Raw genomic sequence first — 27,000 nt, forward strand, 5'->3', positions numbered from 1 at the left:
TGGATTGAGCCATAGAGGAATACCTCAAAGCTGAAATCCCTACCCTTAGGGAGAAGTTGTTTTTCCTTGTTTCAGATCTTAAAAACTAATTGAAAATGTAACTATATGGTGCTTTTTCAAAATTAGTGTTTCAAGTCCAATCTGTTAACTGAAACCGCTTCCAACCAAACACATGAATTATTGGTTTAACGTGGTCAAACCTCAAACAGTTCCAAATCCTCTATAAGCTCATCAAACCGCTATTTACCAAACAAGCCAAAGGTTCGATTGAACGAGTAAACATACCCCACCATGTTTAAATAAATAGATCATGTTATGTGGAGATTTTTCAATCTGATTACTATTCAACTAGTGTGTGGCCCCGACGATGCCCCGATTGCTACACCGAATAGTTAAAAGTTTTAGATTTTTCTTGAGCTCAATATTTGATAAAATATAGGAAAATTTGGTAATATTAATCCAACCTTTGACCGATTTTCTTTTATTAAGCCCACCTACGACATATTTTTTAATAATCCCACCTTTATTACCCAACAACTTTTATTGGGCCCAACAGGTCATAAAACTGTTGTAAGCGGCATTATTTCTCTACATGGCAGTACTCTCTCTCGATATATTCAGTCATCATCATCAATTCATCACCATCTCGTTGACTTTGTCACCGATTACCGGCCACTTAAGCCCAATAAAAGTCGTCGGGTAGTAAAGGTGGGATTATTAAAAAATATGTCGTAGGTGGGATTAATAAAAGAAAATCGGCCAAAGGTTGGATTAATATTACCAAATTTTCCTAAAATATATGTATACTATAAAGTGAAAAGCATTCATATATCCAGTTCGCCAACTACACAAACACACTACGTCGTTTATCATGAGAAATGATTTTTTTTTTTTCCAATTACATCATCTTACAATTTGTATAATTTGTTTTCTAGTGGAACTAAGTGATTCAAATTAATAAACATCAAACTAGATATATTCAACCATGCAAAACATTTATGTAGTTGATACTTATGAGACTTTTTTTTTGATAAACAAATTAATTCATTGATAAAAAGTCATACGACATCTACATAAATTTTTAAATCTAACAATACATAACAATCGAATCAAATAAAAACTTCCTTTCACCATAGCTACGATCATAGTATATCAAACATTCTGTATACCCTCTTTTATATCGCTGTGATTTACAGCCTTCATCGACGAGGGGGTCTATAGATCTGTTGTAGCCGTGACAAATATGATTTCCGTCTGATTCGTCTGATTGTAGTCGAAAGATTGACATCCTTTTCGATCTCGCATAAATCTTTACCAAAGAAACAACCTGAATTAAACTAAACACACAAAACTTAACTAAAAACAAACCCACCATAGGAGTACCGGGTACTTACTACACTGAAACCATCAAACCCACCATAGGGGTACTTAATTACTACATTGAAACTATGTAGTTTTATTGAGATCTAACGCAAAAACACAACAAAATTGAAAGAGAAGGGGCGAAAATAACCAAATTTCTGAAGAAAATTGGCTATTTCCGCCCTAGAAAACCCTAATTTTTGTAAATCCTAAAAAAAGAGTGATACTTATGAGACTTATGACATCATGTTTATTTATGGTTGTCCTAATTCTTTAATTATTATTATTTTTCTAAAATAATCAATAGAAAATAAATGATACATAAAAATTTAGTTGTTTTAGATTTCATGTTAACATTCATTTATAAATTAATAGGAAGAGATAAACCATAATTAGTTGTTGGTTAAGATGGTAATGAGGATTTGGAGTTCGAATCTCGTTGTACGTGAGAGACTAGTAAGAGAACTTTTTCATTTGCCTTTAGCAGGGACTGGAGACACCACCCCCGCCGAAAACCCAATACCCAAGAAGGGTAACACATCACACCAACAGACTATCCAAATTTGCACTATCAGTCATATCACCATTCACCCACAATTAGGTTATTTTTCCCCCTTTTTCAGTTTTCAGACTCTCAACCATTTTTCAAAACGAGCCGGCATTTTCAATCCCCTGATTTCTTCCTATTTTGTTCACACAATCTCACCCCTCTGCTCATTTCAAGAGCTGCATCAATCACACATCTCAATCGATAACCGGTAATCAGAAAAAGTACAAAACTATTCTACGATGTCGAGTGCACTCGCCGGAAAGTTTGGTTACGCCGGCGGTATGCCGGAGCGAAAAGTCCGACCTATATGGGATGCGATTGATTCCCGGCAGTACAAAAATGCACTGAAACTCGCTTCGTCTCTTCTCACTAAGTACCCCAATCTTCCTTATGCCATGGTCAGCTTCTTTCTCTGATATTTGATTAAACTTTTTCACTGTTTTTAGGGTTTTATATGTTAATTGAATGAGATTGTTTTTGTGGATTGAATTTCTTGAATGTGTCAGTGAATTGTATTTTATTTGATGTCACTAATTTAATCCCCGGGCTCAAATTGTAGTGTGTCCACGGAATCTTGAATCAAGACTTTGGTTTCGTCAGTGATTTTCATGTCTCTGTTATTATTTTATGAAGAAACTTGACTTGTATGCTAGTTTCATGGAATAAAAAACATTGGTGCTTGAATTTGGAGCTAAAAACATTGATGCATTCCGTAATATTTTTCCTAGATAAATGCATTGTATTTGATTCAATAGTTCATTGATGGGGTAGGAGTCTAATTGTACAATTATGAAATTTCTTTTTATAAAGAAAATGTTCAATTGTTTGATTTTAGTATATATACCTGCATTACTTCAGTTTCACGTTGAATTTCTTAAGCTAATTGAAACTTTGAAGCATGCATTTCAAAAATCTCATCAAAAGTCTCATCAAACTTTGAAGCATGCATTTAAAAAATCTGATCAAATGTATGTGGATTGTTTTTGTTGTGTATTCATATTGCATAATTCTTTTACTTTATTCTGAAGTTAATGTTGCTCGCATAAGATACTTACACCTCAACAACACAGATTAAAAACACCACAAAGATATCTGTATCTTTCAGAATTCATCTTTCTTGTGATCTGCAAACCAATTGAAGAAATGTCTTGAAATATTTGCAGGCACTAAAGGCTCTTATCTTGGAAAGAATGGGGAAACCTGAAGAAGCATCATCTATTTGTTTGGAAGCTAAGGAATTGTTGCACAAAAATGTGACCTTGTTGATGGACGATCTTACCCTTAGCACGTTGCAAATTGTCTTTCAAAGACTTGACCGCTGTAAGTGTGGGTGTTGATGCTTATTACTAAATCTTATAGTCGTGTTATCTGACTCGTCTTCTCTTATTGGAACAGTGGATTTGGCTACTAGCCTGTACGATTATGCCTGTGGCAGAATTCCAAATAATTTAGAGTTAATGATGGGACTATTCAATTGTTATGTTCGTGAATATGCATATGTGAAGCAGCAACAGGTCGACGTTTTCCATGGACTTCTTGTTTTCATCTTTTCCCCTTGGGATATGTGATTCTTTTGCTTAACTGTTTCTTTATTTTCTGCCAGACAGCTATTAAAATGTACAAGCTTGTCGGTGAAGAGAGGTTCTTGCTCTGGGCAGTATGTAGCATACAGTTGCAGGTTCTTACACTTTGATGCTTTCTTGACGATTTTATATATCATTTCTGTTTCTGGTCTGGTTGATGATTGTGCTGATTTGCTTACCTGAAATGCTAGTTTTGAATTATAAATGGGGATAAAGCATAAGGGAGAGGCACTGTCATTTGTTTTGCCTAATGGCTTAGCATTGTTCACCATAACAAGTGTTATTTACCATCATCATGCTGAGTGCTTTGAGCTTGTGCATTCCGTTAGATGAGGCATTTTTGCCTTTTCCGGGTTACTAATATAAATGTGCTTGCACATGTGCTCTTTTTTGGGTCAAATTATAGTGTAATCAGAGCTTGGTAAATTTGTTTGCAAGATTACTATGACCTGCATTATTGGAGGTTAATTCACTTAATTTCTCCTGTACTTTTAGTGACCTTCCAATTATCTTTGCCTGGGCTCTCTTCTGCCTTACTTTTATTGGAAATGTGATGTCTGGGGCTCTTGGACGAGGAGTGGTAGTGCCATAAGGCACACTGTCTATTTGAAGAACTTCTTGCATGTAAAAGATTGTTTTTCTTAGGCTTTTATTATTCCAGTCATTACCATATATCTTCCTGAACAGAGTAAAAAAAAAATATGTAGGATTTCTTTGATTTATGGGGCTTTTGTTGAGGTTGCTGCAGTTTATGTCTAAGCTTATTTACTTTGATGCAAAGCCGGCAAATAAATGACTATGAAATTTGTGTTTTTCAGCTAATCACATTTGTTTTCCTGGCTCTTTGGCAGGTTAGTTGTGGCCAAGGAGGAGAGAAGCTGTTAGGCTTAGCTGAAGGCTTACTTAAAAAACACATTGCTTCTCATAGTTTGCATGAACCAGAAGGTCTGTATGGGATACCTTTTCTTATGTCTGAATGAAATATGCTGTAGTTTGTTTGGTCTTTGCACTGAATGTTTTACATACCGTGCAGCTCTTATCGTATACATTTCTGTGCTGGAACAGCAAGCCAAGTATGGGGATGCATTAGAGGTCCTGTCTGGAAAATTAGGATCCCTGATTCTGATCGAGGTTGACCGGCTCCGTTTGCAGGTATTTTCTGAAGCTTTTTTTTTTTTTCTTTTTTCTTTTTCTCTTGTGCATTATAGCTATTTTGTTTATTAAGGCTGCATAGAATCCTTGGTGTTTATGAAATGGAGATCTTTGAAAGTACGACTGGCAATGTTTCTGTGTAGTAAACTAGTAATTCTTAGTTGTCTGATTCATAAAATGCAAATTTTTATCTCCTAGATTGAATCTTTGTTGGAATAGACATTAAAGGTCTTATGATTTTATTGAATTCTATTTCTTACTAACTTGTACTGTTTTACTTAAGCTGGCAGGGTAGACTTCTTGCTCAGTCAGGTGACAATGCCGCCGCCGCCATTACATTCCAGAAAATCCTAGAAATGTGGTATGGATGTGGAACCTTTTGTAGTTGTCATTGTTATATTGTCACTGCTCAGTAGAATGTGAAGTTCAGCTAACTAGAGTTGTCTTACGTGCTGGCTTTCACTTCTCCTTTATTAGCCTTTGTGGAGGACATTAAACTTCTTATAGGGTTGAGGTCCCTACTCCCTAGGGCTGAGGCTTGACATATTTTTACTTATGCTTTAACTTAACATTGTGCTATTATGTGGTCCTTTTGGCTTATTGGACATTTCTTTTAGCTGAACAAGTTGTTTTGGATCTACCTGGCACTTCTTAGAATCTATTTTCCCGCTTTTGGTTATTAATATCTCTCTTTCACCATTTAATATGGCTGCTTATTTTGTCCTGGCAGTCCCGATGACTGGGAGTGTTTCCTACATTATCTAGGTTGTTTGTTGGAGGATGATCAAAGTTGGTGCAATGACGCAACTAGAGCACAAAGGTGTCTGCCAGAATCTTTGGATAAGATTCCTCGTATAACTGATGATTTGGTGCGTATGCTGCGCTAGACTACCATCATTCTTGTGATTTCTTTGTTTGGCTTTCAACGATTGGATACCCCTTATGATTAGAAGAATATTCAAATGTTCCCTTTTTTGTACTTATGCCTTATGGAAATTAGTTCTTCCTTTGTCCCACAAGTATCTTGACATTAGCTCGGCATGTAGATTCAGAATAGTTGTTAATTGTAGAATAAAAAGCTGAAAGTGGATAGAGAGAGTTAAAAAGTGAAAGAAAGTGTCGGGAAAAGAAATAAAAATATTGGTGGAATTGAGAGAAAGAAAAAAGTGCGAAGTTCGATTTGCGACACACCAAAATGGCAAGTGTGTAAGTGTATTATGGGACGGAGAGAGTAACGTTTAGAAGAACTTTCCAGTGATGTATTTATTCACTCTCAAGTTAGTAATACTACCTCCGTTTCTAAACAGTTGTACCATTTTGACCATTAACACTATTCACTACTCTTAATTTGACCACAATATTTTACTAATAAATAAAAACAAATATTATTTTGTAAAATGTTGGTTTTTCTCAATTTATAGTTAAATGTATCAAGTTATTAAAATTTTTACCGATACATAATTTTAAGTATTGATGGTCAAAGTTATTCGTTGGCAAACGTGAAAGTCAAAATGTTGCAACGATTTTTGAACGGAGGAAGTTTAAGAAATATTTCCTATTTGGGATTAGTCTTTATTTGATTTGATGTGCATGACCTTGATTTTTGCAGTTCAATTCTCATATCCAAGATGCATCAGCTTTTGTAAGAAAATTAGAGACAGAAGCTAGTGGTGATTCTAAGAGGGGGCCGTCTCTTGCTTATCTTGAGATTGAGAGGAGGAAACTTTTACATGGCGTTGGTGATAAGGAGAGACTTATGGATGCCTTAGTGCAATACTTTTCCAGGTGTGTATTCATATTATTATACTGTTACTTTGAGGATTTCACTTGAACTTTAGTAACTGGAGTTGTTAAATCTGTTTATAATCATAGAAGATAAACTTTTATCTAGGCGAGCCTCCAGGTCTGCCAAGATGTCTGACTTCACAGATGCAGGTTGAGCTCATGCTGAATAGAAATTGATATGGTGTTCTCTACAAGTATTCTGGAATATTTTCACTAGAACTTAACTTCTGGAAAAAACAAAAGATTTTTTTGTATTAGAGATTGGCAGTAAGCAATTTTGATTTTAGGTATCTGGAGAGGGATTTTTTTTAAGGTGGAGGCCACCTACCATAAGAATATTTTCTGCTATGTTTCTTAGAATTTTGAAAACAGGGAATTTTAAAATTTTGTGCAACTTAGGGTTCGAGCTTTTATTCTCTTCCCTTAATCCCTTACTATAGAAAACATTTTGCATGTTTTGTAGATATGCTTATTCTGGTTTTAAGGGATATGGTATATTGGTATTTTGCTCCCAGTTATTGCAGCTGTTTGACTGGTATCTCTGTAGTGACTCTGCCTCCAGTTGCTCCAAGTGGCTATGTGCTGTGTCACAAGTCATAACTCCTTTTTACTCTGTTTTGATAACTTACTGTAACTTGTCTGTTTTTTGCTAGTGCTATACGTTTTGGAAATTACAGCTAGTATATTGTTTGAGCTTGATGGTTATGAATGCAGATTTGGTTATCTAGCGTGTTTCTGCTCTGATGTTGAAGTATTTTTGGACATCTTAACTCCTGATGAGAAAATAAACTTGCTGGAAAAGATGAAGGAGAGCTCTGGCTCCATGTCAATCGGACCAACAAAATCTCTGGGTCAGGCAATCAGTCTCCAGAAGATGCAATTTCAAATTGGCATCACATACAAGCTCCATGATGCTGGTATATCTTCTTGTTTGCCGATTCGTCATTTGAATTGGGCAGCTTAAGTCTTCATTTCTGTGCTTGTTTGTCGTACAACTCACAAACAACTTTAAACTCAATGAGTACTGACTATTTCCAATTTGTTCCAGAACTTGAAAGTTTGGCAGTAAAGATGATAAATATGTATCGTGAAAACCTTCCTCTGTCAAAGGACTTGGATCCACAAGAGAGTATGCATGGTGAAGATCTTCTTTACATGGCTTCCAATATATTGGTTCAAGTAAGTCTGTACCCCCCTGCTTAATTTACTTTGAGATTTTACTTCCTGTTTTTTCTTTTTTTGGGTTGGAGGGGGGGGGGGGGGATGGTATTATATTAGTTGAATGTGCTTTAGCAAATATGATAATAGTTTTTTTTTTTACTACTTTTGTTTTCATACCCAGTGTCTGCCACTGTTACACAATTCACAGTGTGCGTTGATACGTGGAACACAATTCTGTTCCTATTTATGTTATATTAGGCGAAAAGTGTTCCACCGTAACAATACCCGCATATCTATACACAATTCGCTTGGGGGGGGGGGGGCTGGGGCCAACGTTGGTAACACTGTTCATGCTGAAATAATCTTTTCATTGGGAATTCGGCTATAAAATTGCAAAATGTTCTCCATGTAGGCGTATATGGAAGAGTTGTAAACTAGGGAAATTCTGGTCTCATAATTCAAACTATTGATGTGTTTGTAACTGGAATTATGCTTGTTGAATGTTCAGCTGGAAATTCAGAAGTGTAATAAGGAAATTTCTCTTTTTGAAAGGTAAAAAATAAAGAAATATCCCCAATACTACTCCCCGCAACTCGCCTGCCCTCTTGAGATGTCGTCTCAGACTCTCAGTGATTGGAGAATCCTTTGGTGAGGTTCATCAGCTACGGACAACCTCTTATGTGGCTACTTTGCGCCCTTGCTTCTCCCACCATTCTTCACCTCCCTTTCTCCCCCTCCTCATCACCACCCTCTTCACTTCCACAACTGATGAGGGTTTTTCTCCAACGAGCAACAATCACTTTGAGAGTTTGAGGTACAGAGCTAGTGGCCTCGTAAGGTGTTCCCTGTGGCAGGTCGTATGGGAAGAAAATGATGTGACTGAGAGCCTTGTTCCCTTTCTCCCCCTCCTCATCACCCCCCCCCCCCCCCCCCCCCCCCCCCCCCCCGCTCCCCTGCTCCTTATTATATCTTTTAAAATATTCCTTTCCTTCTTTCTAAAACTGAAACTTTGCAGTATGATGTTCTTTGGTTATTTGGGAACCTACAAATCTATAATAGATCTATTCATATGCACAAAAGATCTTTGTTTTTTACTTTGAAGTACGATTTCCCCCTGTTTTGATTATATTCCACGTATATGCATGGGGGGGTGATTTTTAGGCAATTTTACTTTCATTTATGTTGTTTACTTTCGCTTATTCCTAGCCAGTGTTGATCTCCTCATCATTTACACATGCTGTCCTACTCCATTCAAATTGATGTATTTGTTTCTAATTCTTTGTTGCTGCTTTCAGTTATATTGGCGAACTGGAAGTACTGGGTACTTATTAGAGACTGTTATGATGCTGGAACTAGGATTAAATATCAGAAGGTCAGTTCTCCGTCGACTAGGCTTTCTATTCTTTCCGATTTCTTTTAATTCTCTTGAAATGACATGATTTCTCTTACTTTTATTTGGACGTACTTAGAATATTGTTACATATCTTTAATGCTGAATTATACAAAGCTTCAAGTGTATAAGTTGGTTGTATTTCTTGGTGTGTAGACTTCTTGCGTTGTACATGTGTATTTATTTTCTTATTTCTGGAAACTCTTTGTGAGGTCGAGTAGTCCCTTCGCTTCATAGATGTGGTTGTACTTTTTTTTCTTTTAGACTGTTGATCTCGGTATATTTTAAAAAATATTTACAAGTTTGATGTCTATGGATTCTATCCTTGGCTAGATTAGGCTGAACCAGCCCGATTTTCATCTGCTGCCTATTTGGTTGAATGTGGAGGTGACGTTGATTTCTTGTTTTATTGTACAGATCTGTATCACAGTACAAGATAATATTGCTGCATTTGTATTCTCACTTGGGTGCGCTTCCTGTAGCCTATGAATGGTTAGTATTTTATCAGTGCCGAAATCCCTTTTTTTTAAGGAGTGAATCGATAGGGCTAAACGTACTCTATGATAATAAAAGATTTAAAGGTATCTTGTGTTATTTTAAATTATGATGTGATTAAATTGCAGGTATCGTTCTCTTGATGTGAAAAATATCCTGTTAGAGTCGTTTACACACCAAATCCTGCCACAGATGTTGTTATCTCCTCTTTGGGAAGATTTAAATGATCTTTTGAAAGATTACCTGAAATTCATGGATGACCATCTTAGGGAATCAGCAGACCTTACGTTTCTTGCTTATCGACATCGTAATTATTCGAAAGTAAGTTCTGTTTTTAGATTATTTTAAGTTTGCTTCAGTCATGTCATTTGGTTAATGCTGCCTCTGTCTCACACTATCACCCTCCTTATTTGTTGGTGGATGAGTTGGGGATGATTTTGTGTGCATGTGCGTGTGCTATTTCAAGTGTCAAATTTTGATTATTGTTTCGGCTGCTAAATTACGTTGCAATTTAGCAAATAGATTGGGCCTTTCTAATTAATTTTGGCATGTGTTCTAGATTCAGTTCCTTTAAAAAAAAACATTCTAGATTCAGTTCTATTCAATCTTAGATGCCTACGATCATTCTTGCTAGTTTTTTTCTTCTCATTTTCCCTGACTTCCCCACATCCATCTTGCTCTCTTTCACCTTTTGTCTGTTTGCATACGTGTGGTAGTTTCTGTTGTTAAACTCAATATCTGTTGTTGAAATAGGAATGTATAGTAGAATCCTATGGTTGCTTTGGTGTAAGTATTTCCTGATTTTACAAAGTAGGTCTAGACTCTAGACTCTAGAGATCCAGACTTTAGAAAATCTTATTGGGTTTAGACACTTAGACTTTATTTATGGACTAAGCAGTATTGCTTTTTCTTTTCATATTTCAGGTTATTGAGTTTGTGCAGTTCAAAGAGAGATTGCAGCACTCTAACCAATATGTGATTGCACGACTTGAATCATCTATTCTAAGGCTGAAAGAGAAAGCTGACAACATTGAGGAGGAAGAGGTAATATTTATTGCAACACATGCCCTTAGCTACACACTGATGTTTCTTTTGCAAGTGTCATTGACATGTATGCTTCACAGGGTGTTTTTGAATGCTTGAAATGTGGAACACAAGCTCTTGAACTTGCAAGTGGTACTTTGTGTGACTCGTTAACATTCAATGAAGAATTGCAGTTAAGGCCTTGGTGGACTCCAACTCCAAAAAAGAACTACCTTTTAGGTGAGTGCAGCATGCTCTGTGGTCAGCAGTATTTTTTTTTCTTCCCCTTTTCGTCGACACCCTTTTTAGTTTTCATGCAAGTTGCAAAGCAAAAATCTGGTTCCCTGGTAACATTGATTATTGTTGATGTAGAGCGTTTTTTTTCTCCAACTTTTCAGCATCAAGAAATAGTTCTTCTCGGCTCTTTTTAAGTTTCTCATGATTTAGTTCTTCTCTCTTCTTTTCTTGTATTGCTATCATCGCTTTCCTTTGTATGATTGTGTTTTTTGAGAGGGGGAAAGTTATTTAATTAAATAATTAATCTGTGTTATTTATTTATTTATTACAGACCCGTTTGAAGAACTCGATCATCCAACGGATAACTTGGTATAGTTTTATTGCTGCTCATAATGATATTTTACTTTGACTATTCATACTGATTATGGTCCACTGAACTGTATGCAGGATCATAGGAAAGAATGGGAAACAAATGTACGAGAGAAGCTTGAGAAGAGATCTCTTCTTCCTCGAATGGTCTATTTGTCTACGCAGTGTGTATCAGCTTCTATTAAGGAGAACATAGAAGCTAATGGGTCTGAGTGTGGCTCTATCTTCTCTTTGGAGATGAAATCTTTGCTGGAACGCTATGTGAAGATCCTTGGCTGTTCCCTTGACGAGGCTGTGAAAGTTTTGCTTGATGTTGCAGAGGGTCAAAGACCTTTGGAGGTGTGTATATTGTATTCCTGTCCTTTCTTGTTTATTATCCGACGCTGGCTGGTTCTGACACTCTCACTTTCGCTAAGAAAGCCAAGTGGCACACTTATTCATTTTTAATATATTTCTAATATGACATGCTATGCCCCCACCTATCTTTTAACATTTATATTTCCCAAACCGTATTGTGAAAAAACAAGTAGAAATATATTTTATTGTTTTTATTGTGAAAAAACAAGTAGAAATTTATTTTATTGTGAAAAAACCGTATAGGGAGTTTTACTGTTTTTGTTTTATATTTTCATGTGTTGGCATTTGACAGGCTTTGGGCACAGACTTGATCGAATGGGTGAATTTTGCTGTGTTTTTAAATGCATGGAGCTTGAGTTCCCATGAAACTGTGCTTCCAATGGGTGAAGAGAGTATATCTCTTTGGCATGTAGTAAATTCTTTGCTACAAAAGTCTATAGAAAGTAAGGTCCGAATAATAGGTCCCCAGGGTTGTTCTCCAGGAGGGGCCAGGGATCTGTCAGTTTTGGTGCAATTGATTGGAGAACCTATGGCTTGGCATTGTTTAGTTCTCCAGTATTTTATCCGTTCATCTCTTCCTTGTGGCAAGAAGAAAAAGAAAAGTGGTGGACCTGCCGATAGCTCGACTTCCGTGTTATCTCAGTCAATCCGTGATTCTGTTTTGTCCCTGTATAGCATTATAGAAGTGGTAGTGGAATGGTTGAAAAAAGAGGTGAATAAAACAGACGATGAAGCAGTGGACCATTTGCTCTCCTTCCTCGTGAGTGACTCAAATGAGGGTCCTGGAAAAGTTTACCAGGCTCTTAAAGATTTAATATCTACTGCAGATGAAGGAGAACTAGGTGACAGAATCTTCAAAGGAATAAATTCCTGGAGTCCTACAGATATTGCCAGGAAAACATTCAAAGGCCAACATAAAATGATGTCGAATTTCCTACAAATATGCAACTCCAAGCTAAAGGTGTTGGAGGCCATAAAGCAACAAATATAAGGTGCCAGTACTGTGTTAACTCGCTGTCAACAGTTGGTTGTGTTGGGTGATTATTTTTGACTGGTTTGCAATTTTACATGTCACCTTGGCACATTGAGCCTCTTGCCTTCATTATTTTATTACTACATGATCTAGGTGCCGTGTTTTTTCTCCCTTCCTGATACCAGTTTCCCTCTCTAACTGGTATGTTTCTCAATGGGGAATTTCGAGCTTGAATCATGTACATTTAATAACCATAGGAAACATTTCCATCTTCAGTGCTTACTGACCGTGGGAGAAAAAAAGATAGAGAGGCTTGTAACTTGCTTTTTTGGAGATGAGCTTTGTCGATATATTTTTTTGAATCATAGTTTTAGCATTTGGTGGAATAGTTAATTTTTTTTTTTTTGGAGATGTGCTTTGTCGATAATGTTTTTTTTTGTATTATGAGGTTACTGATGAGAAAGGTTAGACAGAGTTGCTATTAATGGATAGATTATACATGGGGTTATTGATGTTGACTTAGTTTAGTGAAGACGTTTATAATGTTGTATCGCAATTATACCCGTCAAACGGGTCGGTTGGGTCGGGTTGTAAAAAATTATTTTCGGGTTCGGGTTGAATCGGGTCGGTCATTTTCGGGTTCGGGTTTACAAATGCTTGTTCAAGACCCAGAACTTTCGGGTTCGGGTCGACCCAACGGGTTGAGAGATTTTAAAACGCGCATTATATTTTCATTAATTTAGGTGATAAATATACAAAGTATTAGCAGAAATTAACAAATTTTCCTACACAAGTTTATATTTAGTCAAATTCAACTATAAAATGACGTATAAGTATAAATAAAATCATATTACACACAACAATAGTAAAAATAACGTGCTTATTATGCTTAAATTTTCTCATAATCTCATTTTTTAGTATAAATACAATGATTTTCAATCGGTCGGGTCCAAAACGGGTTCGGTCGGGTTTTGACCCATTACTTTTCGGGTTGCTCGGGTTCGGATAAAATCGGGTTACGGGTCACAAAATCTTGTTCAGGACCCAGTATTTTCGGGTCGGGTTCGGATCGGTTTTCGGGTCGGGTCGATTTTTGACAGGTCTAATCGCAATGTATGAGGCGTCATACTATAGAGTTTACACAAGCTTTTCAAAAAATCGGTGCATAAAACGCGCCAGTTTCTTGTTCCTTCCCTTCCCTTCCCTTTTCGCTCTCCGCATCATGAAGATGGTGGTATTGGTTACAGAATTGTAGAGGGAATTTGAAGAGCGAAAACCCTTTTATGAAAATTTTGAGATTTGATTTAAGAAGTTGGAAAACGTCAATGGTGACCCAACTCGTTTAATAAATGTGTCTTGTTGTGTAGTGTTGACTTGTTAACTAATCATGGCGAAATCTCTTAACACTAACTCCTTTTTTTCGTGTTGGGTTCGTATCGTGTTGTCGTATTTGATAAAGGTTCATCACTAAATACATAAAGTTACTGGTTGTTATTTTTTCTAAGAAAGTCAAGTCGTGTCAGTTGTGTTAAGAATCTCAACTAACCCGACCCATTTGATTAAACTTGTCGTGTTGTATTGATTCATTTATTTAAATGAGCCGTAAACCTTTGACACTAACTTGCTTTTTTCGTGTTCAGCTCGTGTCGTGTCAAATTCCACCAACTCTACCTGAAATCATAACTATTGACCAACATGAAACAGATACATGCTAGCTACTCACAAAAAAATAAAATGGAAACGCTTACTTATACTAAACATTAATTGTATTCAATTGGCATGGGATTTTGACATGTATTTTTAAATCAATTTCAATTTTGAGATTATAATAAAGGCTGTTAGGATCAGGATCTTACCTTGGATCAATGCAAGGGGATAGGATCCGATCGATAGAATCGGGATCGTAGGATCGTAAGATCCTACTAAATCGTAAAAATAATGTTTACATTATTAAAATGTGATGTAAAATCATGTATATTCAAGTAATCTTAATACATAAAGATAATTTTTTGCTCACATAAGATTAATAGTTGTGTAATTCAAGTGCAATTAATAAGATGTGCGCAAGGTTGTGGAAATTTAGATTTTAGTTATGATCAACTTCAAGTCTTAGTTAATAAAATTATATGATTTCTTTACCTTTTAGTAAAATTGATACTTCTTTATATTTAACTAATTTATTCATCAACTAACTAGAGGTTTAAGACAGGGTGACCCCCTCTCACAACTGCTCTTTACTCTATGCATGAAGTATTTTTCAAGGGCTATGACAACTGTAGGAGAACATCCTCTTTTCAAATTTCACTCAAGATGCAAACTGCTGTCCCTTAACCATCTTTGTTTCGCTGATGACCTACTGATGTTCTGTAAAGGTGATCCAGAGGTAGTTCAACTAATGCTAGAAGGGTTCCATCTCTTCTCTAACACTACAGGTTTGAAGGTTAATGCCAACAAATCCTCCATGTACTGCTGTGGTATCAGTACAACATCTAAGGAAGCTATTGGGGCAATCACTGGTTTCTAGTTTGGAGAGCTAACTTTCAGATACTTGGGTGTTCCCATCAGTGCTGGTAAGCTTAAAGCCAGTGTGTTAGAATCCAAAATTCCTTTACTTGTATTTCTCTTTTCTATTGCTTTCTAGGATCTTTCTAATACTTTTCTAGGTTTTAGAGAGAATTGAAATATTATGTTACTGTAATTCCAGTGTTCACTGGCAAGTTTTAGCTAATTCAAAATAAACCTCTATGAGGGGTATGAACCAATACCTCTCATCAGAAGTTACATTTTCTTAATCACTTGCATTGTTGCTAGCCTTTATAGATATTGTGCTGTCGCATGTTTTTAAGCTTTCCAAGACCCAACAAAGTCTACCGCAAAACATATACATTCTCGTCAACGGTCCCGCTTGTGCCTGTTGTGCGCACACAAGTGCCCCGATCGACCCCCGACCCTTGCTCTTGTCGCCAATAGGCAAGAGTGCTCATTCTAAAGTAAACACCCGCTCGTGCTCCGAGCCTTGAGATTCACTTTCCACACAAGGCTTGCACCCTTGCCGCCCCATAGGCAAGAGCGCGCCGCAAGATCCGGTATCAAAACACTCGGACCGTGACAGTTGGTATCAGATCCAAGGTTCAAACCTAGGCACCGAGAGACCCGAGCAAGCAATCTGAGATGGAATCAATCGAAGAAAGACTATCCTGGCTAGAGGGCAAGTTAGAGAACTGGACCCGACTCGAGGAAATTGTGATTGGCCAAGCCAAAGAAACAGAGCGACTCCAGAATGCGGTCGACGAGCTCATGCAAGAAAGAGAAGGATTGCATGAGCAGCTGAGTTTTGTCAAAGGGCAAGCCCCTGATGTGCGCTGCGCGGATTGACTCGAGTGGAGGTAGTGCGATGAAGATCAAACCTCTGAAGCCTCGAGACTACAGTGGTGCTAGAGACTCGAAGGAAGTTGATAACTTCCTATTCGACATGGAGTAGTATTTCAGAATTTGTCAGCTGAATGACAATCTAAAGGTGGATACCGCGACCATGCATTTTTCGGATGACGGGAAGCTGTGGTGGCGCACAAATATATCGAAGAGGGGAAAGTAAAGAAAGACACCCGGGAAGAGTTCAAGAAGGACCTCAAAGATCAGTTCTACCTTGAAAACACCGAGCTTGTTGCAAGAATGGAGCTACAGGAGATCCGCCACAAGGGCTCCATACGCGACTATGTGAAGGAATACTCGACCTGCATGTTGGACATCCGAGACATGAATGAGAAGGATCGGTTGTTCAACTTTGTTCACGGGTTAAAATAATGGGCGCAACGTGAAGTCTTGAGGTCGAAGGTTGACACCCTCTCGGCCGCCATGACTGATGCAGAGCGACTAATGGACTACATTGCAGGGAAGGACCATCGCTCGGAAGAAGAACCAAGGGGGACGCCTACAAGTTTGGAGGGCCCGACTCCAAGCTCACCCAAGAGTGCGAGAAGTGACTCAAGGGTGTTGTCCAGCTCAGTCGGGGGATTCAAGAAAGGAAACGGAGGAGGAGACTCGCAGAAACCATGGTCATCACCTTCCCTATCCACAAAGGAATCCAAGATCAGCACGCCCTCAGGAAACATTAGTTTACTTAACTGTTTGCTATGTCGAGGCCCACAAAAATGGTGGGAGTGAAAGAACAAAGGGGAGATCGACAACCTACAAAGGAAGTTGTCGGCCATGTCCGTGGAGGAAGCCCCAAAAGAGAAAGAATAAGAAGCATGCAGTGAGGACGATGAACCCCGCAGAATGAGCTCCGTCTACATGATGTATGTTATGGGGAGAGAGGCCCTGAAGACAAGAGAGGGATCCACGAACATGATGTATGTAGACCTCGTGGTGAATGGGAGGAATGCTCGAGCCATGGTCGACACCGGCGCCTCTCACAACTTTGTGACCGAAACAGAAGCCCGAAGATTGGGGTTGGTACTCAAGAGAGGAGGCGATAGCATGAAATCCGTCAACTCTAAAGCCAAGACAATCCTTGATGTGGCAGAATAGGTGGAAACAAAGTTGGGAGACTGGGAAGGAAAAATGAACTTCACTACCGTCAACATGGACGACTTCAAACTTGTACTTGGATTAGAGTTCCTCCGCACCAGCAAAGCAGTTGTAATGCCTCACTTAAATTCTTTGCTTGTAGCAGGTGGACAAACTTGTCTGGTTCGAAGTACATGTACTCCCACAAAAAAAAGTGAAGGTACGATACCTTTCGGCAATGCGAGTGATGGAGCCACTCAGAAAGGCGACATCTCAGATACCCCCTCGCTAGAAACACAAGAATCAAGATACAAGCTCAAGCCCAACATCTCCGAGCAAGAAACCAGAAGCAAGGAAGACTTGGATTCACAAGAAGAACCAACTCCAGAAAGAAACACTCATCAAGACTCCCACAAGAACCCACCAACCAACCAAGACACAACAATATTCAAGAAGACTCCAGCAACCGCCATCAACCAACGGAGCGAAAGAGACTGCAGAATTTAGAATAAGAGATTTTTCTTTTATCTATTGTAACTCTTGTAAGTCGACGAGGGCGTCGACATCTTAAGCGGGGGAGGATGTTAGAATCCAACCTTCCTTTACTTGTATTTCTCTTTTCTATTGCTTTCTAGGATATTTCAAATAGTTTTCTAGGCTTAAGAGAGAATTATTATGTTACTGTAGTCCCAATGTTCACTGGCAAGTTTTAGCTAATTCAAAATAAACCTCTATGAGGGGTATGAACCAATACCTCTCATCAGAAGTTGCCTTTGCTTAATCACTTGCGTTGTTGCTAGCCTTTATAGATATTGTGCTGTCGCATGTTTTTAAGCTTTCTAAGACCCAACAAAGTCTCCCGCAAAACAGATAAAATTTCATCGTCGGTCCCGCTTGTGCCTGCTGTGCGAAAACAAGGGCCCCGATCGACCCCCGACCCTCGCTCTTGTCGCTAATAGGCAAGAGTGCTCATTCTAAAGTAAACACCCGCTCTTGCTCCGAGCCTTAAGATTCATGATCATAAAATAACATCACAACTTTAATTCAATAAATTCAATATTATTGCCTATCACTTATTGTGAGTTCCCGAGTGCATAATATCTTAGACGATATCCTAGCTGGTTGGACCTAAGGCGGATCCGAATGTGTTGTGGACTATCTACGGAGGGGCGGCATTTAATTTGGAGCTCTATACTTGTTCTTGTTCGGTTCGGGAGCAGCTAGGGAAGGCACGCGTCACATAGTATGTATACTAAATTAAGATAATTGATTATGTGACAATTAATTTGGATTCTAGCTATTTATGGTTTTTCCGCATGTAAATTAGATTGTTCATAACCTAGCATCGAACTCTCGGGGATCAAGAATTTTTTATACTAGCTACAAACATGCAACTACTAGTACACTTTACTTCAAATAAGCAACCGTTGTTTGCACAACTTGTCACTAGTTGCACAAACAATGTAATCAATACTAAGGGATAGGACTAGGAAGAGAGATTCCTTCTAGTATAACTATAGCAAATGAAAGTATTTCCTACTCATACATGAACACAAGACGATTTACTTGTTAATATAAAGGCATTGTGTACTACCACAAAAAATTCTCACCTGATGGTCACGAACACGGTGTGGTTCAAAGAATCTTGAGTTGTATTTTTTATTTCCTGTCTAGGCCCCCGATGGTCATGGTGACACATAGATAAATAGAAATAAGGCTCAACACACACTATATCTACGCTCCTAACATCAACACGAAAAACAGACGCGTTTAAGAATAATTTATGTCTTTGTTTCAATTTATGTTCAAATTACTTCAATATACGTTAATTTTAGAATACTCTGAATGCATGGATTTGTATCTTCATTCAAGAGTTGTTTTGGATTATTAATTAATCTTAGAGTAATTTTGTGGGTTTGAATGTCCATGCAAGAATAATTTCTGGTTTTGTATGTTTATGTAAGAATATTTCATCCATTTGTATGGTTTTATGTATGAATAATTTCGTGGATATGTACGCGCGTTTGTCTAAGAATAATATCGTGGATTATAATTTCGCCGATCTAATTTTCGTTTCCGTTTTATTCTAAAAATTCTTATATTATTACCTTTTGTTCTTTTGTGTGTGTAAGGTTATTAATTCAAGCAAATTTTTCGCAACCTATTATCACAATCATCACAAAGCTACGAATTTGGAGGATGCCCACTACATTTCAGATTTATAGATCTTATTTCTTACTTTGGATGTAAAATAATTTTTAATTGATTATTCGATTTGGTTGTAATATGATTTTAATATCTACGTCATGTACTTTTGTTTTGGGTTTATGTTGTTAATTGGGTTAATCACAATCATTATTTTCTCAAGTTTTTCTTCACATACCTTCTCCAGATCTAATGATACAAAAATTGATTCATTGAATATTCTTTTCCGTGTATAATTCATTTGATGCTACGAAAATGGGTTCAAGCTGACCAAAATAAGCAGGTTAAATGAGTTAACCTATTTATATAAATTCAAGTAAAAATAAACTAGGTTGAGAAGATCAAGTTCAGGTTGGCCCCATTAGAGGCATATTAGGTTAGGGTTTAGATTTTCAACCTGATTACTCAAATAGACCACGTTCAGGTTGGGGGGTTTTTAACCCGTTTAAGTCTGGCTCGAACACGAATCCGACCCAAGCCGACCTGTTTTCCAGCCTAAACCTTGATCAGATAACCATAAATTAATCTCATTAATAAGTCAATAAAAGTGGTTGTCACATGAAGCATCTCTAGGAAGAAAGAATCACGAGGAAAACTAGCCGGTGGCCTCCGCCTCCGCCGATGTGAAGAAAAAGAAAATAATGTTTTTGTTTAGGCTTGGACTTATGGAATCCGCGTAGTCGCTTAAGCGAAGCTTTCAAAACAAAGCTGAATCCACTTATGCGCACAACAACAAACTAACAACTACATTTGCCCGGTCGAGCAAACCCGCCCCATCGAGCGCTTTAACCTTCCCTTATTCTTTGTACTCACATTCAGTCCTACTACGCCCGGTACTAACGGACGAAGTTCTTTTTCCAAGATTTATTCTTACAAGAGGAAGTATGCTCACGTAGTTCATCATCCCCCCCTTTTTTTTAATTAATAAGGAAAGAAAACTCAGGCAGACTACGTGAAATCATCCGTTCTGATGAATTACAACGACTCCGAGCAAATTAGATAGAGAATAGAGAGAACTATGAAACTACCACTTCTTCCAAAGTAACAAACTTCAAAAATAGACGATTAGCCGAGCGGTATATGATGAAGCCCCATCTTCCAGAAGAAAAGGAACCCGAATGCCATGAATTTCCCCTTTCTCAAGTTCAATGTTAAGCAACGGATATATTTATTCGGATATTCCTGTGTAAAACTCATAATTGGCGTCCGTCAAAAACAAAAAGTATACCTGTGAGGGGGTCGAAAAAGCACGAGGCTAATGCGTGACCTCGTCCCTCGTGGGCGTGACGTTTCTTTTTGTCAAATCAAGTGTAATTGGATTTCCTGTGAGTTTACACCCAATTGACTAGTAATATAGGAGTCGCCATTCAGTTTTTAACGACAATGAGAAAAACTGACAAAACCCGGTTATCGTGACATAAAGGGAGTGCAAATATGTTTGACCACGACGGCCATAGGTTCCCTTGTGATCCCTGGTGTGGGGATCTCTCAACGTACACCCGCAAGGTAGAGATTGAGGGTTCGGGGGACTGTAACTACCGAGAGGAGTACTCGCTCTTCGATAACTCCAGAGGCAGGATATCCTTACTAGCTCAGCATAAATAATTGAAGGGACATGCGTTAACTATTAAACTAATCTGAATTGATTTTAATAATATGCAACACATAATACTAGATCGATCGTGATTATCTTGTTTAGATTGATTTAAGGGACCTAGCATGATAGTTCAATTTCCCAAGATATTATCTTTATTAGGCGTGATAGAACAATCAGATTTAATAGTTTAACAGTTTTATAAAAGGGCGAGGAAAGCGATTAAATCATGCAAAGGGACAGATTACGACGCACCCTTGAGAGGTGCGTCACGGTTCTCAGAAAACTAACCACTTTGGCTTTTCTATTTCTCCTTTTATTTAACGAATCTCAAGTTCCCGGGCTTAATTCTCCAGCTACAAGGGACATGATACGTTATGTTCGATTTTTGGATCGATTGCGACAGAACGCGGGATCAATTTCGCAGCGTGAGGCTTAGGCTTAGGGATTGGAGTCAATACTCAGAATATGAATTGTGTGTTGTGTGTCCTCTTCACGTCGAATTTGGGGCTGTATTTATAGGGAAGAGTTCGTGGAAAGATAGAATTTTAGAGCACTAATCCAAGAAGAATTAGGAGAGAAAACGTTATCCAGGTAATTTCAGCGCCCAGGGCTGGGCGCCGAAGATTTCGGCGCCCAGAGCCAGGCGTTGGAAATAGGGTCTGGGCCGTATTTCCTTGTCATATTTGGACTCGTTGAATACGGAGTCTTTGAGACTTATCCGAGTCTTTTAGAGCGTATTAATTTTATGACGGAATGCGTCTGGGCCCGTTACGAACTCTAGGCTCGTTAGGATTTTAATTAATACGTAACTCTTATTTTCGAATTATACTAGGAATAGGATTCCTCTTGCAAATTCTATCTCTTTTAGGATTTATGTCGGAGTGCAACACCTAATTCTGACAGGTTTTCATCTTTTATGACTTGCCATTTTTAACAACTACCTATCATGGCAGTTACTATTTTTAGCAGGTTTCTATAAATGGTAGGTTTGGGTGAAATGAAAAGGGTGATCGAGATTCGTCATTTTATAGGAGATGCGTTGCCAAGTGGAGATTTATGTTCTCATCATCGAACCTTCCCTTTCGGGAATGAGGACAAAAGTAGGTGTCTACAATACCAAAACGTAGAAAAATAACAACTTGCAAAAACCATTTTATAGAAGTATAAACCATGAAAATGAGTATGTAGCGTGTGTTTTCTTTAACTTGTGGAACTTGAAATTATCTGAATTTATAGGACCTTATTTAACTTATAGGACCTTGTTGGACCTTATTATAACTTATAGGACCTTATTTAATATATAAGACCTTATACCTTATTGAACCTTATTAGATTTTATTTAAAGTTTATTAGATTATTACTAAACTTTTATCCATTAGAATATTGGTAAAATATTACTAAATATAAATTAATAACAGTAAATATAAATTTTTAGTATTTACTACCATAAAAATGCACCACTTTTGTATTTACTACTTTATGAAAATTTTATTGTAATTTACGATCTTAAATTTTGTTTTTTGTTTTGTATTCACTACAACTTTATGGTTTTCTCTTTTAAAATTAAGATATACTCCGTATCTTTCATTTTTTAGTCGTTTTAAGTGATTCAAAACCCATTTCTCATTTATGTGTAAGAATTCCATATAGTCATTGCTTTTATAATTTTGTAAAAGATAAAACGACTTAAAAAATATTTGTAAAATTTTAAATATTTGTGAACTATCAGACGAATTGTTTTAAAATGCTGTTCTTAATGAACTCCTAATATAAAAAGTAAAATATGGAGTAGAGAACTTTGAATCACTTTAAACGATTAAGAAAGAAAAAAGATATATTAATTTTAAAATGAGAAAACTGTAAAGTGGTAGCGGTTCCAAATAAAACATACTTTAAGGTAGTAAATTACAATAAAATTTTCATAAGATAGTTAATAAAAATTTGGGGTATTTTTAAGGTAGTAAATACCAAAATTTCCTTTATTATTTAGTTGTTATATTAATAATTATGTCTTTTATGTTATTATTAATAATATAAATTATTACTCCGTGATAATAATTCAAAATTTGTAAAATTCAAGTACGAATTCGACCCGTTTGTAAAATATTTGTGAATGGCTCTTTAATAAACCGTTTTATATTTCGTAATGAGACTTTATCACGGACGAAAAACAACTCTTGGATACTCCCTACGAGTATTTCAAAAGTGACGGGTTTAGGAAAAAAATAGTAAGTTTGGAAGTTATTATTTTCAATTAATGCATTTATGTAAAGAAGTAATATTATGATTATTTGCGTCTCACCAAAAAGATCTTCCATTAATTTGTGATGTACACATAATTAAAAAGTGTTTATTAAATTTTTCCTTTATAATTACATTGATAGTAATTAACAATAACATATCAATTAATACTTACGTATCATTGATACTCATTATGGCCAATTAGTAACCACAAATTATTTAATATAATAATATAAATATAATTTATTTACACTATAAGAATTTGTATTTTTAACGTCAACCTAATTACGACGGGTCAAAAATCCCGTCGCAAAAGCCTTTTGCGACGGGGATAACAAACAAACAATGACGGGAATAACCGTCGCAAATGTCTTTTACGACGGATTTACGACGGGATTTCTATTAACGACGGCCCCCTTTTATGACGGGTTCGCGACAAGAAATCCCGTCGTTAATCAACGATTATTGGCCTTTCGCGACGGGATTTCCCGTCGTTAATAGTACAATTTCTTATAGTGTTAATATAACAACGCAAATAATTATAATATTTTGTATTTTAATATTGAAACTTATAGGACGTTATTGGAACTTATAAGACCTTATTAGAACTTATAAGTCCTTATTGGAATTTTATAGGATCTTATTTAACTTATAAGCCTTATCGGACATTATTTACCTTATAGATTCTTACTTAACTTATAAGAACTTATCTGACTTATATAAATAAAATCCTATAAATTGAAAAGAACAATATCGTAATTGCATATCGACAAAATTTTCTTTCAATAACCACGTACAATTTTCTTGATATTACTTAGTTGCATGCTTGGTTTTGCTTTTATGCCTAATGACTATCAACACCAATAAATAATGTACTCCGTAAAAGTCAAACTATTAGTCTATTACAATTTACATGTAGTTAGAAATACAGGAAATACTTTATTTGTCAAATTGACGAGCAAATAGTCACACATATTCAACAAGAGTAACAAAGCCAAGAAAAAACTTCAAAGAAAGACCCACATTAGCCTCTTGCTTCGTTTTACTTACGTACTGAATTCTTACACTTTAGTTGGCAATTTTTTTTTTTTTTTTTCTGGTGCGAATGAGCCGGGAGTAATATCAGTGGCGGAGCCAAGTAGGTGCACCCCCCAAAAAAATTGGAAAAAAAAAACTTATAGCTGAAATATAAGAGACCTGTTATTATATAAAACCGATCTCTTAGGTTATACTTACAAACACCCGACATCGGGCATACTATAGAGATAATACTAAGAGGCCAAGCTTTCGAAACAACTTGTCTCTTAGATGTCCGCATAAATATAGGGGGAAATCCTAGAGACCAGTTTATATAAAAAACCAGTCTCTTAGAGTTTTGAATTTAAACACCCCCTCGAATTAAGTTATTCTTTTCAGTTTTCAACACACATACATAATTGTAATAATTTTGTACGATTATAATATAAATATTGATTAATTTTAGGACGGTACATTTTTTTTAGTTATATATTGTGTGTTATGGAAGATCACCGGACACAACACTCTAAAAATCCTGAAAACGCCATTGCCGACACCCAAAAAAAAATTCCTGGCTCCGCCACTGAGTAATATAAGCTATAAATAGGAGAGAAAGAATACGAACCTAAGACCTATAAGATACAAATGTCCAGTCTGAATTACTAGGCAAAAACTTAATCGGTAGTTGGCAACTTAATTATCATAACCAGAATATGAGGTCAACTAAAAAAGTGTAAAGCAAACAAATAATACACTATCTGGCTATCTGCTTAGGGTTGGTATTCTTTAGTAATTGGCGTTATTACTTGTTAGGCAAACAAACTTTTTGCCACTAAAAAATGAGATACTTTATTAATCTATCATCAAAAATTGGTATGTAATGTTAATTCTGATATTAAGTTAAATCAATAGTGGTTTGCACCCAAGTCAGGCAGTCCCCAGTACTTTTACGATATTTAGCTACGTAGTAAGAGGTTGTTTTTTCGCATATCAGATATGTGTGGAAACATACATATCAACTAAAAGACAAATAGTTAAAAGACAAAAAAGGAAGTACAATTCATGTAAAAAAAGTACCATTCAGTAAAAACAAGTACCATTCTGTAAAAAAAGTACCATTTTTGTTTAAAAAAGTACTATTTAATTTTTTTTTTGTCCGTTTTCCTATTTTATTTTTTGTTCTGATATGTATTTGCTCATACATATATGATATACGCTTGTACTTCCTCTACGTAGTAGTACTACTGTTAGGTCCGACTTATGACTCGAAAATCAATACTTGTTGACATCGAAACCATTGACAAACTTTTTACTACAGTTTTGAGGATGCGTTACCATACCATTCCAAGCCAAATGACTTGGGGTTACAATGGCTTTATGATTACGGGGCCTTTGTTAAGTATTGAATCCAAGATCTTGGGTATTATACAATAAAGACCTAATCGGCCGCTAATTTAATTTGTTACATTACAATATATCTTGCTTTGAGTATGCTTTAATAAATTTTAACAAGTAAAGATTACTAACTCGTAAAAGTAATAATTAATTAGTGATGTGATCGAGACTATTAATAAATGATTCAGTTCATTTTTCTCTCATTATATTGACTTAACTAGTTTTTGGCCCGTTCTACGCACGGGCTATATTTTAGGAAACTCAATTAAAAAAATGGTAAATTGACATACCAAAATGATAAAGGTATAAATGTATAATACTTCACTAAAAACTTTCACTAATAATTTTGATAGTACGTAGACATACTAAAATTCCCAAGATGTATGGGTGGAAGCATTACTTTTATGGAATATATTATGAGCTCCCCAAGACCACAAATACATTCTTAGTTTTAGGAGTATACGAAATATCTTTTTATCCAAGGGGTTTAAAAAAATGAGAATAAGAGAAATAGGGTGATATAAAGGTCGCAAGTTGCGACAACATTTAGTTGTCACAATCTTACGTGTCGCAGTTTAATTGGTACATATAGGCGCCACGTACGCTATGTGTCATCAGAATATTTTTACTATCAATTCAATATTTTTACTATGAAAATATGTAAATAAGATAGACGATATAAATAAGGAAACAAATTATAATATTAAGATTTTCCTACCTTTTTTGAAACATGTATAATATATTATATAAGTTAAATATTTTAATTTCCAATTTAAATCATGACACATAAGCATGCCATGTCATCATTGTGACACAGCTTAAAGGTCGCATGTTGCGACCTTTATCATTTTCGAGAGAAATATGCTAGTACGGAGTAACTAAGTTAAGCATATGTATTCTTTGAATTAAACCAAAGAAATCAACAGATCTTCAATATGCTAAGAAATTCACCATTGTTGTTTGTTGGATTAAAGACTATGTTTCAGTTGCCAAGTATACATGAAGTTTCGCACTCTATCCTTTGCATCACAATCAAGAAAAATACCCAAAAGGAAAATGACATAAGAATTAAGAGTTGTGATCAAGAACGACACGTGATATGTCAAAATTTTGGAAAATATCAAAGACTAAACCATTTTTTAAAAACTCGAAATTATGCTTATAGAGTTGGGGATGTGGTAGTAGTAGATGTCATACAGATTTCAAAACAAAGATGCATCCATGTTTGTCGGTTTTTAAGTCGTTTGTAAAAGAACTTGAAATATGATGACGCTTGAGGCAAGTCAGGCAACGGGATGCAAAGAAGATGCACCGTTGATTAAAATGGGCTTAAAAAAATGAATATAATGATTGCTTTAACTAATACCAACCTCATTAGAAGAAATATTTTTCCAAAAAACAATGGGGTGGACATGAATTAGAAGTTCATAACATAATTTTAACTTCCACCCACCTATATAAAAATAATAAATTCTTTAAAATGAAAAAATTTAGCAAAATAAGTCAGGGAGGAATATCGGTCTAAAAAAAATTGTAAACATGTAGGTTTAATAAATAGTCAAATTCATTAACCAGAGAATTATAACCATCTGAAACGTT

General features: G+C 36.3%; 1 protein-coding gene across 2 annotated transcripts; it reads left to right on the forward strand.

The window, feature by feature from the left end:
• The first annotated feature begins 1,852 nt into the window (after positions 1–1,852).
• LOC110785905 (N-terminal acetyltransferase B complex auxiliary subunit NAA25) lies at positions 1,853–12,969 on the forward strand. 2 transcript variants are annotated; one of them, XM_021990420.2, is made up of 19 exons: positions 1,853–2,310; positions 3,076–3,232; positions 3,308–3,426; positions 3,516–3,590; positions 4,347–4,440; positions 4,529–4,647; positions 4,938–5,008; positions 5,378–5,516; positions 6,257–6,432; positions 7,147–7,349; positions 7,481–7,611; positions 8,889–8,965; positions 9,401–9,475; positions 9,607–9,799; positions 10,403–10,522; positions 10,603–10,741; positions 11,070–11,107; positions 11,186–11,446; positions 11,757–12,969. In XM_021990420.2, exons 1-19 carry the CDS (start codon positions 2,152–2,154, stop codon positions 12,453–12,455), a joined length of 3,045 nt encoding a protein of 1,014 aa, XP_021846112.1. In that variant the 5' UTR covers positions 1,853–2,151; the 3' UTR covers positions 12,456–12,969. The 2 variants fall into 2 exon arrangements, with proteins under 2 accessions (XP_021846112.1, XP_021846113.1); XM_021990421.2 differs by lacking the exons at positions 1,853–2,310; positions 3,076–3,232 and having other exon boundaries at positions 3,520–3,590.
• Positions 12,970–27,000: the final 14,031 nt, after the last annotated feature.

The sequence above is a fragment of the Spinacia oleracea genome, chromosome 6 (genome assembly GCF_020520425.1).
Source record: "Spinacia oleracea cultivar Varoflay chromosome 6, BTI_SOV_V1, whole genome shotgun sequence".
Classification (NCBI taxonomy): Eukaryota; Viridiplantae; Streptophyta; class Magnoliopsida; order Caryophyllales; family Amaranthaceae; genus Spinacia; species Spinacia oleracea.